The sequence below is a fragment of the Macrosteles quadrilineatus genome, unplaced genomic scaffold, assembly GCF_028750875.1.
Source record: "Macrosteles quadrilineatus isolate MER2022 unplaced genomic scaffold, UCM_ALF_1.0 Scaffold_6__1_contigs__length_79288215, whole genome shotgun sequence".
In the NCBI taxonomy this organism is placed as follows: Eukaryota; Metazoa; Arthropoda; class Insecta; order Hemiptera; family Cicadellidae; genus Macrosteles; species Macrosteles quadrilineatus.
The window spans coordinates 760,172-772,207 of record NW_026542599.1 but is presented as its reverse complement, the minus strand read 5'-3'; the positions used below and the strand labels follow the sequence as shown (position 1 = coordinate 772,207).

At 34.3% G+C, this 12,036-nt stretch overlaps 1 protein-coding gene across 2 annotated transcripts in view; it reads left to right on the top strand.

The window, feature by feature from the left end:
* Positions 1-11,365, top strand: part of LOC128996749 (semaphorin-1A-like) — a 103,113-nt gene extending 91,748 nt beyond the window's left edge. The window contains exons 9-19 of one of the 2 annotated variants that reach the window (XM_054422201.1): positions 274-362; positions 2,439-2,580; positions 2,884-3,086; positions 3,899-4,044; positions 4,541-4,623; positions 5,302-5,530; positions 6,257-6,396; positions 6,724-6,774; positions 8,004-8,054; positions 9,242-9,437; positions 9,969-11,365. In XM_054422201.1, coding sequence (XP_054278176.1) covers positions 274-362; positions 2,439-2,580; positions 2,884-3,086; positions 3,899-4,044; positions 4,541-4,623; positions 5,302-5,530; positions 6,257-6,396; positions 6,724-6,774; positions 8,004-8,054; positions 9,242-9,437; positions 9,969-10,143 — 1,505 coding nt within the window. In that variant the 3' untranslated portion in view covers positions 10,144-11,365. The remainder of the gene's footprint in view (positions 1-273; positions 363-2,438; positions 2,581-2,883; positions 3,087-3,898; positions 4,045-4,540; positions 4,624-5,301; positions 5,531-6,256; positions 6,397-6,723; positions 6,775-8,003; positions 8,055-9,241; positions 9,438-9,968) is intronic. The other variant, XM_054422202.1, reaches the window with a different exon arrangement.
* Positions 11,366-12,036: the final 671 nt, after the last annotated feature.

Sequence of the window (12,036 nt, the reverse complement as noted above, 5' to 3'; positions counted from 1 at the left end):
TTTGGGTATTTACCCGGGTAAATATCCAGGGTATTTACCCTGAGTTTTAAATACCCGGGTATTTTACATCACTAATCGCAACACAAACGTTGAAATTTCTATTTACAAACTATTTAACTTGTCCTTGGCTTTTTATCATAATAATCTTTCCACTCCCTTTAATCAATTGTCTAAATCTAAATCCAATTAATATATAAATAAGAAATACTCAATAGTGCAACTGAAATTTTCTGTTAGCTTTTAACAGCTTTTAATGATCTTTATGTTTTACAGATCCTAACTTTGTCAGCTCAATGGTCTACGATGAATACGTTCTTTTCTTCTTTCGAGAAGCTGCAGTCGAGTATATGAACTGTGGAAAGGTATAAAAACATATTTAAATTATGTATTTAGCAAAAATTTGTCTGGTTCATAAATCAATATGTGCTAAAACTATGATTTTGTTGTGGTCTTATATTGTGTATTTAGTAGTTGGACTCATACTTTAAAAAAATAAAATTTTCACACACCACTAGAACATGTCTTTCTAAAGAAAAAAATTTTGTTTGCAATTATTCTAGTTTGTAAAAACCCATAAAAGTGTTTTCTTAGGTTTATATTTAATACTCTTATCCAACATAAATACACAGATAATATATTTTTCAAACAACAATATACAGTATTTAGACTACTCTTAAATAAAAAAAATAAATAAAAAAATGAATCAGTTCTAATGTGATAACATGTTACTACATATTAAAATCTATCTAATTACTCATCAAATAATTTTTATCCCCCTACATTCACAAAACCAATTTTGTTGACTTGCTTTTATAAAACAACATTTTCACAAGAAATATGTAAATGTAGGGCTATTGATAGGCCAATAGTTAACATTACTTGACAACGATTTTTAGTATTTCAAAAACACAGTATGTTCAAAAGGTTAAGACATTTGAAGACAGTCATGTACTTGCTGTAGTTAAAGACCCTACCAGTTATAGACACACGATTTGTTGTGCATTTAAACATTCTTAACAGTACCGGTAGCACTAACTTTATAAGTGTCATAAGCATTTTTTTTTTATTTTAACTGTCTTACTGGATTAATTGGAAATTTTTAGGCTTACTAAGCTACACCGTTTGCAAAAAATTATGCAAAAGTCAAACCTTCGGAATTTTGAACTATTTGACAATCTACCAAGTGAGTCTATTTCATGACTGTCTTTCAATGTGCTTCCTATTACAATACCACATACAGTAATCTTTATGATATTACAGCTATACTGAGGATTGTAAGGAGGTCAGTTGTAAATGTACCCCGACTATTGTCATGAACCCCTCTCTTCTAATATGGTCTATCTGTCGATGCGCCTGTCATGGTTGTTTTTATGTCGTGATGTCCGTAAATGTATCGTGGACAGTGATGTATTGTCTCAATGTTTGATGTTTCCCATTGTTGCAATCGTTGAAAAATCTTAGCCCAGTTATGGTTGGAATGTCCGAAGGCTTTTTGCTTTGGTTTCGTCAAAAGGGTATACCTAAGTGTTTTCCCTGACAAATGTACTGAGGTTTTTGTTCTGTGGAAACTGGATTTTGTTATGTTAATATTTTGGTTTTCAGTCCTTAAATTAAAGTTTTCGACCCCTAATCGTTTAAGTATGTGTGAACTGAACATTTTATTCCAGTTTGGTTGGTTTTGTCATGATATTCCATTGATGCATGTTACTAAAAAAAAAATATTAATGTGTGACAAAAAGTATAAAAATTTTTATTTAATTTTTTGTTGATTATTGTTGTGTTTTATATTTTCAAAATTGACTTTTTGTCTTTCCTATGAATTGAAACTTATTCAAGGTGTTTTAGTTCCAATCTCCTGTAAACTTTTACTAGGTTTTGTTGATTTTGTGTAAATATTTTACAATTTCAATTAAAGCTTAACACTTTTATAACATTTTCAACAAAATAGAATTTCATAGTACGACAGATTATAAAAGTCCTTTATTTTACATCTATAAATCAAAACTAGGTCAGAAACAACACTAACTATTCCAAGCTAGGAGTATTGCTTTTACACTCTAATTCAAAATGTTTTACCATAAGAAAAATTATGTTTCATTGTTTATGTACGGTATATTCCATAGAACTTTCAATCTTACACCTTGGTAACAATTAGCAAAGAATTGCAGAGACCCATAACAAATTCTACGGGTATGTTACAGGTAAACCAAAATAGTGGATATTTCCTTTTTGATTAAAAGGTGTGCTTTGTTTGTTAGCCTAGTTTTTAAAAACCTATCTCTCGGATTCTTTACGAAGAGGGATGGGTACGATTGTACCATTGTACAAAATGCCACTGGTAAAAACACTAAAAAGGTCTGAGTTCAGTTCTTCTGTGAACTCTTTTAAACCAGCTGACTGCCGAGATAGTTATGTACAACATCTGGTTTGTTGTGTAGGTGGTGTACTCCAGGGTTGCGAGGGTCTGTAGGAAGGATAAAGGAGGACCTCATCAGTTCGGAGACAGATGGACGTCCTTCCTGAAGGCCCGACTCAACTGCTCTGTTCCTGGCGATTATCCCTTCTACTTTGATGAAATCCGTGAGTTTGTTTTTCGTGTTAAAACTACAGTAGACCCTGGATAACAAGTCTCTCATGGGGATTATAAAATGTGACTTGTTATCAATGTTGTATAGTTAAGGGTAACATAAAATCAAGGGTATTTGAAAATGACTTGTTATTGAGGGTTTTCTTATCAAGGTTTCACTGTGACTGCATATTAGTCAGATTTTCAGCACTCATTTCCAACAGTATGAAAAAATAACTAAGATTAGAGGTATATGTTAGTTACTGGACAACATTGTGGACAAATAAATTCCATCAATTGAATAATTTGTCTTACAGAGGGAGCCAGTGAGGTGGTGAGAGGTCAGTACGGAGGTGAAGGAGCGGAGCTGGTCTACGGAGTGTTTACAACTCCAGTCAACTCCATTGGCGGCTCAGCAGTGTGTGCGTTCAGTATGAGAGACATGATGCGGACCTTCGACGGAGAGTTCAAAGAACAAGCCACCATGAACGCAAACTGGCTGAGGGTCTCTCCTTCCAAGGTAAGTCGTACGTTTGGTTAGCTTTAATTGTAAGGATATTCAATTTGCATAATATCTTTGAGGTATGGATAGTTCTTTGTCATCTGAAATTGTATGAATAGATAGGATGTTACACATTTTTGAATGAAGAAGGCTCAAAACCTAACAATCTCACTGAAAGGTTATGACCACAAAAATTTGAATTATTTTTCTTTTAAAATTTTAAAATTAAATTTTGAATCTTTAACCGAAACCTGAACTTACAGTCTTCTTTCCTATCCATTCTCCCTCTCTTAGATCCAACTTCTCATCGCCATTCTACATCCTTCTGACTATCTCACACATTACCAAAGATGTCAGGTGTCAATATTGAAATTCTAAACACACACAATATTAAAATACAATAAGTTATCCTCAGTGTTCTTTTCTCCTAACAATGTACTTACCCTCCCTTACTGATTTTTTGTATGATCAATTTACATATTCCTTCTATTGTCTTCTTGTCATTTTACTTTTTTCCTTTTACCTAATTTTTTTAACCTTTTTCGCTTTCTACCCTTTTCTCCTTTAACCTTAACCTCCTCCTTTTATCATCCCCCCAATCTTTTGTTTTAACTTTTTACATTCTCCTTTTAATCCCCGCCTTTCCCTGTGTTCTCTTCACCTTTTATTTTCCCCACCTTTCTCTACCTTCTCTACTGGTTCACTGACTCTTCCTTTTATCCCTCCCCATAGTTTACCCTCTACTCCTCTATCCCTCTCCTCCATAACCTCCTTTGCCAACACTCGCCCCAACAACCTGACCCATATTAACCCCTCTGTATGTTCAACAGGTGCCAGAGCCCAGACCAGGTCAATGTGTCAATGACAGTCGTACACTTCCTGACGTCTCTGTCAACTTTGTCAAGTCTCACTCTCTCATGGACGAGGCTGTCCCGTCGTTCTTCAGCATTCCCCTCCTCGTCCGCATCAGCTCCCAGTAAGTATGGTGTAAATGTTTGTCACTGATTTTCAAGTTTTGCGAACAGGTTTATTGGTGTATTTTGAAGTGCAAAGTGGATGTGAAAATTTATTGGATGATGTAATATTTTTATAATGTCATATCCAAAATGACTTACACAAAGTATTAAAATACATCTCCCAACACTACTACTAAGGTTATATAGAACCCCTTATACTGTAAACATTTGCAAGATGGTAAATGTATATTGACATTATGTTTTAAATGCATGGGATTTTGATCTGTTTAACTGATCTTCAATGGGCCCGATCGGACACTGAGAAATGAAAATATCCTTGTTTGGAGAAATAAATTAGCAAAATAAAAGTTAACTTTATTCCAAAACAATATTAATCAATACCGAGTTTTAATCCAAGAAACTTCCTGATAAATCGTTACTCATATACATTTTAAAGATAAGTTTGCATCTTTCATATAGGTACTGAGTTTGTTCCAATTCTGTGTATCTTTACAGGTACAGGTTTTCCTCTATCGCTGTCGACCCTCAAGTTATGGCAGTCAGTGGAGAAGTGTACGATGTTATGTTCGTCGGGACAGGTGAGATACTGTTTGTTGTTGATGTAGGGAAAGTGTAAAAAGTATAACCCCTCGCTTATTAGGGAGTCTACTATACTGTATAATACAAATTGCTATCAAGTGATAATGTATTTCCCCCCTCTACATTTGAAACACTTTGGAGTTCTGAGCAAAGGATAAAAGCTATAAAATATTTTAGACAGTAAAAAAGTCTCAGTAGAGTTTTGATTATCCGATCTAAACCAGCTGTGCAATGTTGGATGTTGGATGTTTAGGTTGGATAACTCGGAAAAAAATTTAAAAAAATAAAAGCATTGTAAACATGTTGAATATTTTTTTTTTCAGAAAAAGATTTTTGTTTACTTTCTAGCTGTTGTTGCAAGTTGTAGTTAATCCACACAAAAATTGTAGGTTTAAATGATTTCTTTGTGGTTTACTGACTGCAGTTAGGGTCAGACAATTTGAAGGTAAGAAAATTGACACTCTGGTTTTCTTTTTACAATTTAGATTTTAATTGAGATTATCCTCAATAAAGTTCTTCCAGTAGTAGACGAAACTAAATTAGCCAATGGCACTTAATACTGTAGAAGTCATTAACCAAAAGCAATTCAGCAAATGCTGTGTTATTCCCAGTACATTCTAAGTCTGCCTCCATCCAAGGTACTTGTAGTAATACAACTGACGTTCATGTTCCCGCAGACGACGGCAGAGTGTTGAAGGCAATCAACATCGGCCAGCGTGGCAGTGAGCCGGCAGTACGCAGCGTGGTGGTGGAGGAGCTGCAGTTACTGCGTAGCTCGGAGACAGTCCGCAGGCTCAGTGTCGTCAGGGTGCCAGGGCAGGAGGATAGGCTACTGGTAGTGTCAGACGACGCTGTCGTCTCGGTGCCTCTGCATAGGTGTGGAAGTGGGAAAATCACAAACTGCAGGTATTGGAGACATTTCTGTGGGAATCTAAGCTATACACGTGACCCCAGTGGGCTTGGACTAGTCAAAACCGAATCTTAAAACCCTTAAAACTTTGGAAAGGTTTCGGATTGAGATTTGATCAGTATAAGCCTTCTGTTTTTGGTTGCCTCTTCACTAGAGACGTTATGAATACAAACATAATCAATTTTTTTCTTCCTGTCTGCTCCCAAAATATTGTGTAATATTCTTACAAAGAAACAAATCAAATTTGTTTGATGTTTTATTCCTCTCAAATCGTAAAGATGAATTGTCATTTACATTATCAAGCTTTGAACTTCAAGCGTTTAAGCTGGCAGCAATGGAGCAAACAGATCACCACTCAATAAAATAAGTTGATTACATTCTGAACTGCAACAGTTATCATAAAGCTTGCCTGAATAAAGAGTTCTATTTTAGGATTGATACACCTTAAAGTCACAAAACATAATATTGATACAAACTTCAATTTTTGAGGGCAAGATATCAGTGTTATGTTTTTGTATGTTTACTATTAGTCCACAGTCTCTAATTTACTCAGGTAAATTAGGTAGAATTTTTTTTTTTTTAGTTCTTCGATCACCTGACTTTCCTTCAAAATACAATCCGCAGACTTTAAGTGGCAAACTGTGCCTTTTGCGAGTGTATATGTGTAAAGTATCTTCCCGTAAATGAGTTGTGATTTCTAAGGTTCCGTTTTGTTTGTCTAGTGACTGTATCGGCCTACAAGACCCGTACTGTGCGTGGGACACGAGATCTCGTCAGTGCGTGGCTCACGGAGAGAACAACAACAAGAAACATTTCTTACAGAACATTCCCCGTGGAGAACATAAGGCCTGTCCAGCACCTAGTGAGTGTTTAGTTGTATTTGACTGAAAAGTGTTTTATTCTGCCATTTTTAATTGTATAGTGCTTAAAATTCTGCTTTACTTTATAACTTTATATTGGTTGAAAAAGTTAAAATACAATTTTACAAGTATGGGTGGAATATAGACCACAAGGAGGGCTTATGTTTTAAATAATTTTGTTAAGATATCAGGTGTATTCTTTCTCAGTGAGAAAGAGTCCACTCATAAGCTCTTGAGGAGTGTCTGAATAAAAATTTTTCTATCCAATAAAAACAAGTGGTTTTTTTATATTTTAAAACTTTGTACTCATTGCAAAATTTTTGTTCCAGCACACGTCATGTCAGCCATGGCACCTCAACCTTTGGACGACAAGGATATAGGTAGGTTTAATGCTTTTTACATCATAAAACTTGTGTTTAAAATTCAGTTACAGTAAGACTCTCTCTCATTGAGATCTGTTCAATTAATTTGTCCACCTGCGTTTGACTCAATAACGCTGCTTTGTCTATGGCCAAGTAAGTCACAGCTGTTTGGATAGCATTGTTTGATTTTAGTAGATGTTATTACTGTATTTTGAAATGTTGTGTAAGTATTGGCTTGTGTTGTTATTTTAGTATTGACTTTAAACTCTCTTTTGGCAAATTTACCATTTAGGGAATAAGTGTTACCGTAGGTCTCATGGTAAGACCTAGACTCGGGCGCAAATAGAAATTCGATTGGTCTGTAGGTTTGCTGCAGCGGGGGTATTTTAGTTCAGACAATGGTTTTTTTTCTCCAGGTGTCTGAATTAGAGAGAGAGGGTCTTTAGTAGTAATGTATACAGAAACAATAGTTTAACCTGTGACTGTTTTTTCTCCGCTTAGCTTTGCTTCTTAGTTTATTTGCCCCCTGTGTAACTGAGACAGTTATAAAATGTATTAGGCCTACCAAGTATAAAATACCGGGGGTCTGTATTTTTTAATAAACTCAACAGCCCTAACGCTAACATACATATATGTAAAAGAAATACCCCCGAGTTTCAGTTAATTCTGACACATTAGGACAAAATAACGGGTTAAAAAGTTGTAGGTTTACCCTTAAAATACAATTGCTGAATTATTTTTTTTATTTATTTATTTTTTTTACCGCCATTTTGTTTGGATCAGTCAGAATTAATTGAAACTCAGGGGCAACACCTTTACATATGTGTTAGTCATGACTGTAGAATTTCAAGTCTGAAGTGCGCTCTATGCATCTGTCATATCAATTAAAAAATTAAGGACCCCTTCGTATGACACTCGGTATATCCTCTCAGTAAAAAAATTAACTTTTTGAAAATAGAACATTATCAACTCTTATTCAAAGGTACTACCTTCAATTGTGGTTCTTTAGAAGTACCTCTTCACTATTCCCAACCGATTTACTTCATTATCAAATCTTTCCATTGATGTTGAAAAATAAAAACTAAAAACATTAAGCAAAACAGTCCTCTAATAGTGACAATCATCAGTAGACATTCTTTAGTCTTTTATACCAACAATGATAGACAATTTTTACATGATGCATCACTGTACACGACTATTGTTGTTTGTTTGTTGTTGTCTCCCTGACGTGCTTGTTGTTGTTTTAGATGAGCAGTGCCCGCAGTGTTCCGCTTGCAATCCTTCCCCTTGTACAAACTGTAAGTGTAAATATTCAGACTCATAACCTAGTATGTGTTGTATGTGTTATTGCACACGGAATACACCATTGATTCGTTTGTTAGTGTGTATGAATCTTTTGAAAGACTTTGTGTTTTAGTTTTAGATAAGCATGTGTGGGGCCTTTTATAGTTGTAGTTTTGCAACTTCATTTTGTACATACTTTTAAATTTATAAAATATAAACATGCTAGTACAAGTGTGTAAGATTATGCGTAATACAGTATCGATAATGGTTTGATTATTAGTGCATAAGAATGTGTGTACACGAGTTTGAGTAATACTTGTGTCGCTTATGCGTTTACAGCGTTTATGGGTCTTAATGATTTTCCATATATTCCAAAAAAGTATTTCCTGGATTAGTATGCATTTATTTTGTTTCTTTGAAGAAAAATTTATTAAAGATACACAATTTTCAGGAAGAAAGATTTCACATATTTGCTCAGTTTAGTCAATCCTTCTGTATCCAATAGTCAATGGTCAAACTTTTAACACTAGCTGAAGGTACATCCACATTATAAAGATCAGTGTAAAATTGTCAATGAGTGTAAATTTATTGTATTTGTATGTAACAAATGCATAACTGATAAAATTTGAAAAGCACCAATAATGTAAATAACACACAAAAATTGAAATGTTAGCTAAAGTTACATTAGGCATAGTTTAAAAAACTGTTTTGGTTACTTTTGGAAGAAAATGAAATAGTGTTACTGCACAATGATTGTAGAGGATTGCTGCTACATGTAGTTTCTTAAATCATTTATATCATCGCACAGTTCAATAAATAGTTTCACTATTTGATCTTTTGGGTTAGTTCCAAAAAATGAACTCTCATAAATAATCAAAAAGTTGTAATTTTACAATTCTTTTATTCAAAACAAATTGATAACATTATTTTATATGGTCAAAAAATCAATGGAAATCAGTAATTTACATCATCATCCTGTCAGCGGCGCAATTTAACTGTGGTTATTTTCATTCTAAAACATTCTTCAACTTTAACATGGATAGAATGTTCACTTCTATCCATAGTAAAATATAGCACACTCTGTAAATAGCTGCATTGTGTTAATTTTAATGGAAAATTGGCTACAGTTTGTCCATATATTGTGTACTACAATACACATTGCCAATGTTATAAAACTGACCTGTGTTTCTTTTGCCCACAGCTATCGAAAGCAACGCCATCCCTAATTCAGAGAAGATTGTGATTTACTCGGCCGACACTCTAGGCATGGCCGTTGCCACCTCCGTGTTGGCAACATTGGTGGTCGGGTTCGTCGCAGGATATTTGTTCTCTCGTCACTTCCGCCACGAGAGCAGTTACTCCAACATGCCTCTGCATAGCCATCAGCAGCTCAACAGGTAAACATGAATTTTGTGTGGCTTTATGTTCAGCAGATTCAGTTTTAAGGTTTTCCCTCTAACCTCAAAACTGAAAATGTAGCACTTTCAATTTGTTAAAGAGGTAAAGATTGATTGATATTGATGGTGTGATGAGTCCAAATAATGGATTAAGAAGTATGACTAGAGCAAACATTTTTGTCTGAAGAGTTGACTGGTAAAAATTTCAGTTATTGGACTTAAGCTGTATAAAAAGCTGAAGAGTAAAAGATTATTATGTCATGCATTAGGGTGTGTTGCTACCCTAGTAGATAGCATCTCGGAGACGCGTTCTATTCTTAGGTTTTTGGACTGTGCGTAACAAACCATTCTTTGTAACAAAATTGTACTTGTTAAATAATACATAGCCCTAGTCAAACAATTTGTTTGCATAAAAAAGTAATAAAAACATAGTACGGTATTTACATTTTTTACTTTATAGCCTAAATAATGATGTCGTGTACATAGTTTGTGATTTGAGTAAAACGTTTTTACAAAATATTCTTTTTCCAGACTGACTGACCCCAACCTGAACGCTGAAAGCTCATCTTATTTGCCTCCCTGTGCCAACAACAAACCCGCGATCAACCTGGTACTGAACGTGCCGCCGAAAAATGCCAACGGCAAAAACGCCAACTCTTCCACGGACAACAAACCTATTCAGAAAGTGAAGAAGACTTATATCTGATACAAGGATTAGCACACAGTGTTACTGCCTTATTGTGAAAGTGAATCAAATGCCTTCCATGACTCGAAGCGAATTGGACTGACGAAATACTCATTTTGTGATCCTGACTAGACTTTTAGCGAGCGTTCCGCTATTGTATATGGAAAAGTGTTAATAATTACCTAGATATAATTCTACGATTGCCAGTAGGTTAAGGAGAAGTAATTGTATAAATATAAATAGCGAAGTTTTATAAAGTATAATATTAGGGTAAGATGTTACATTCCATAAATTAGAATTTTAATTTTTATCACTGAAAATCTAGAAATCGCATGCCACATAGACGTAGGGTAAAAGAAGACTGTGATTGTAAATGTATGAGTTGGAATCGGTTTTAAATTGTAAATTCCGAAGAGCTTTTTATGTGTTATATTTTAACAATTTTATATTTCAGTTGTAAATTCAAGTTTGTAGATAAGATTCGCTCGAAGCGAGTATTTATTGTGTACAGTAAAGAATTATTTGTCCCACCCTCTCTTTATCAGTTACTTATCTTGTAACGCACATATAATTTTAGTGGTTGTCTTATTTTCTAGTTACGTCTTGAGCTCAGACAATAAGTTAGTTTAGTTGAGGTGCATCAGATACAGACGGCTATTCCGCTTTTTGTTTACCGTGGCTTTGACTTTAGACTAAATGATCTCAGTTTTTGGGTATATACTAAGTCGCCTGAAACGGTCGGGGATCATTTATTTGGGTTTTCTGTTCTTATGTTAACAAAAGTGAAATGATGGTAAGCATTTCTTGAGACATTCACATAGTGAAAAAAGTCGCTTGTTGGTCAGACCAAAAGTGAATTTAGTGAATTTTTCATCTTTCAAAAAGTGAAAATTTCAACAAACTGGAAGTTTTCTTTAAACTTTCTGGATTTAAAATTCAGGTAAACAATTGTACCGTAGTTTTAAACATACATGAAACCCCAGTGGATGCTTCAACAGGAATCTTATCATCTTGTCACTTTACTTAAAAAGTAGATGTCTGTGTTATTTCTGAATTGTTGCTCTCTGTAAATATCTAATTATTTGTAAATTGTTTTTATTTTGTAAGTATTGCTGCTGGATATTTTTAGCCTCCTATACGAATGTTATCATATTGAAGATCAGTATTTTGGGCTGAACCTTTTATTTTTGTAAATGCTTTTATACGATGTAAACAAAACAATAAAATTTCTTTTTTATTTTAAGACTTTTTGTTTCCAACTTAAACCCCTTTTTAGAGAACTACAATTTCATCAGCTGCCGTTTTTCTTTTGAATACAGTAAGGAAAAATAAGTGGATCTAAGTTAACCAAGAAAAGAGTTCTAGGCAGTTGTTAACAGCACACAAAAAGTTCCCAACTTAATTTGTGGCAATTCGCCTCTACAACAACATCTCTTCAGAAGAAAGTGTAGACTATAAAATCTGAAACAAGCCACCTTTCTAGACACTACTTCCAACGGAAGAAGTCCCCTGGTAGCGGCAATATGTTTGTTAATTGTGAATTTTGTGTGTGTCGTTTGCTACAAAACTGTCTGGAACTCTTTTCTTGCTAATTCACTTATGAGAATAGTTAGTAGCTTGTTGTTCACAACTGGATTCAACATTCTTAAGTCAAGCTTTTAATAAGTATTAAAAAAGACACTTATTGGCTTAATGGGGTCTTGGCTATATAACCAGCTGATCTTAGATGGTTGCAAAACCATCATCAAATCAATTCAGCACTCTATTTTGCCTTAAAAAACGAACCCTGACAAAACTACGTCTTCCACATTAATACATAAAAACTAAATCTATAAATTTGTACATCTAATCTCTGATTGAGACTTCATCACACAAACCAGCAAAAAGAGGAACTAAATCTAAATTAATAAGGCT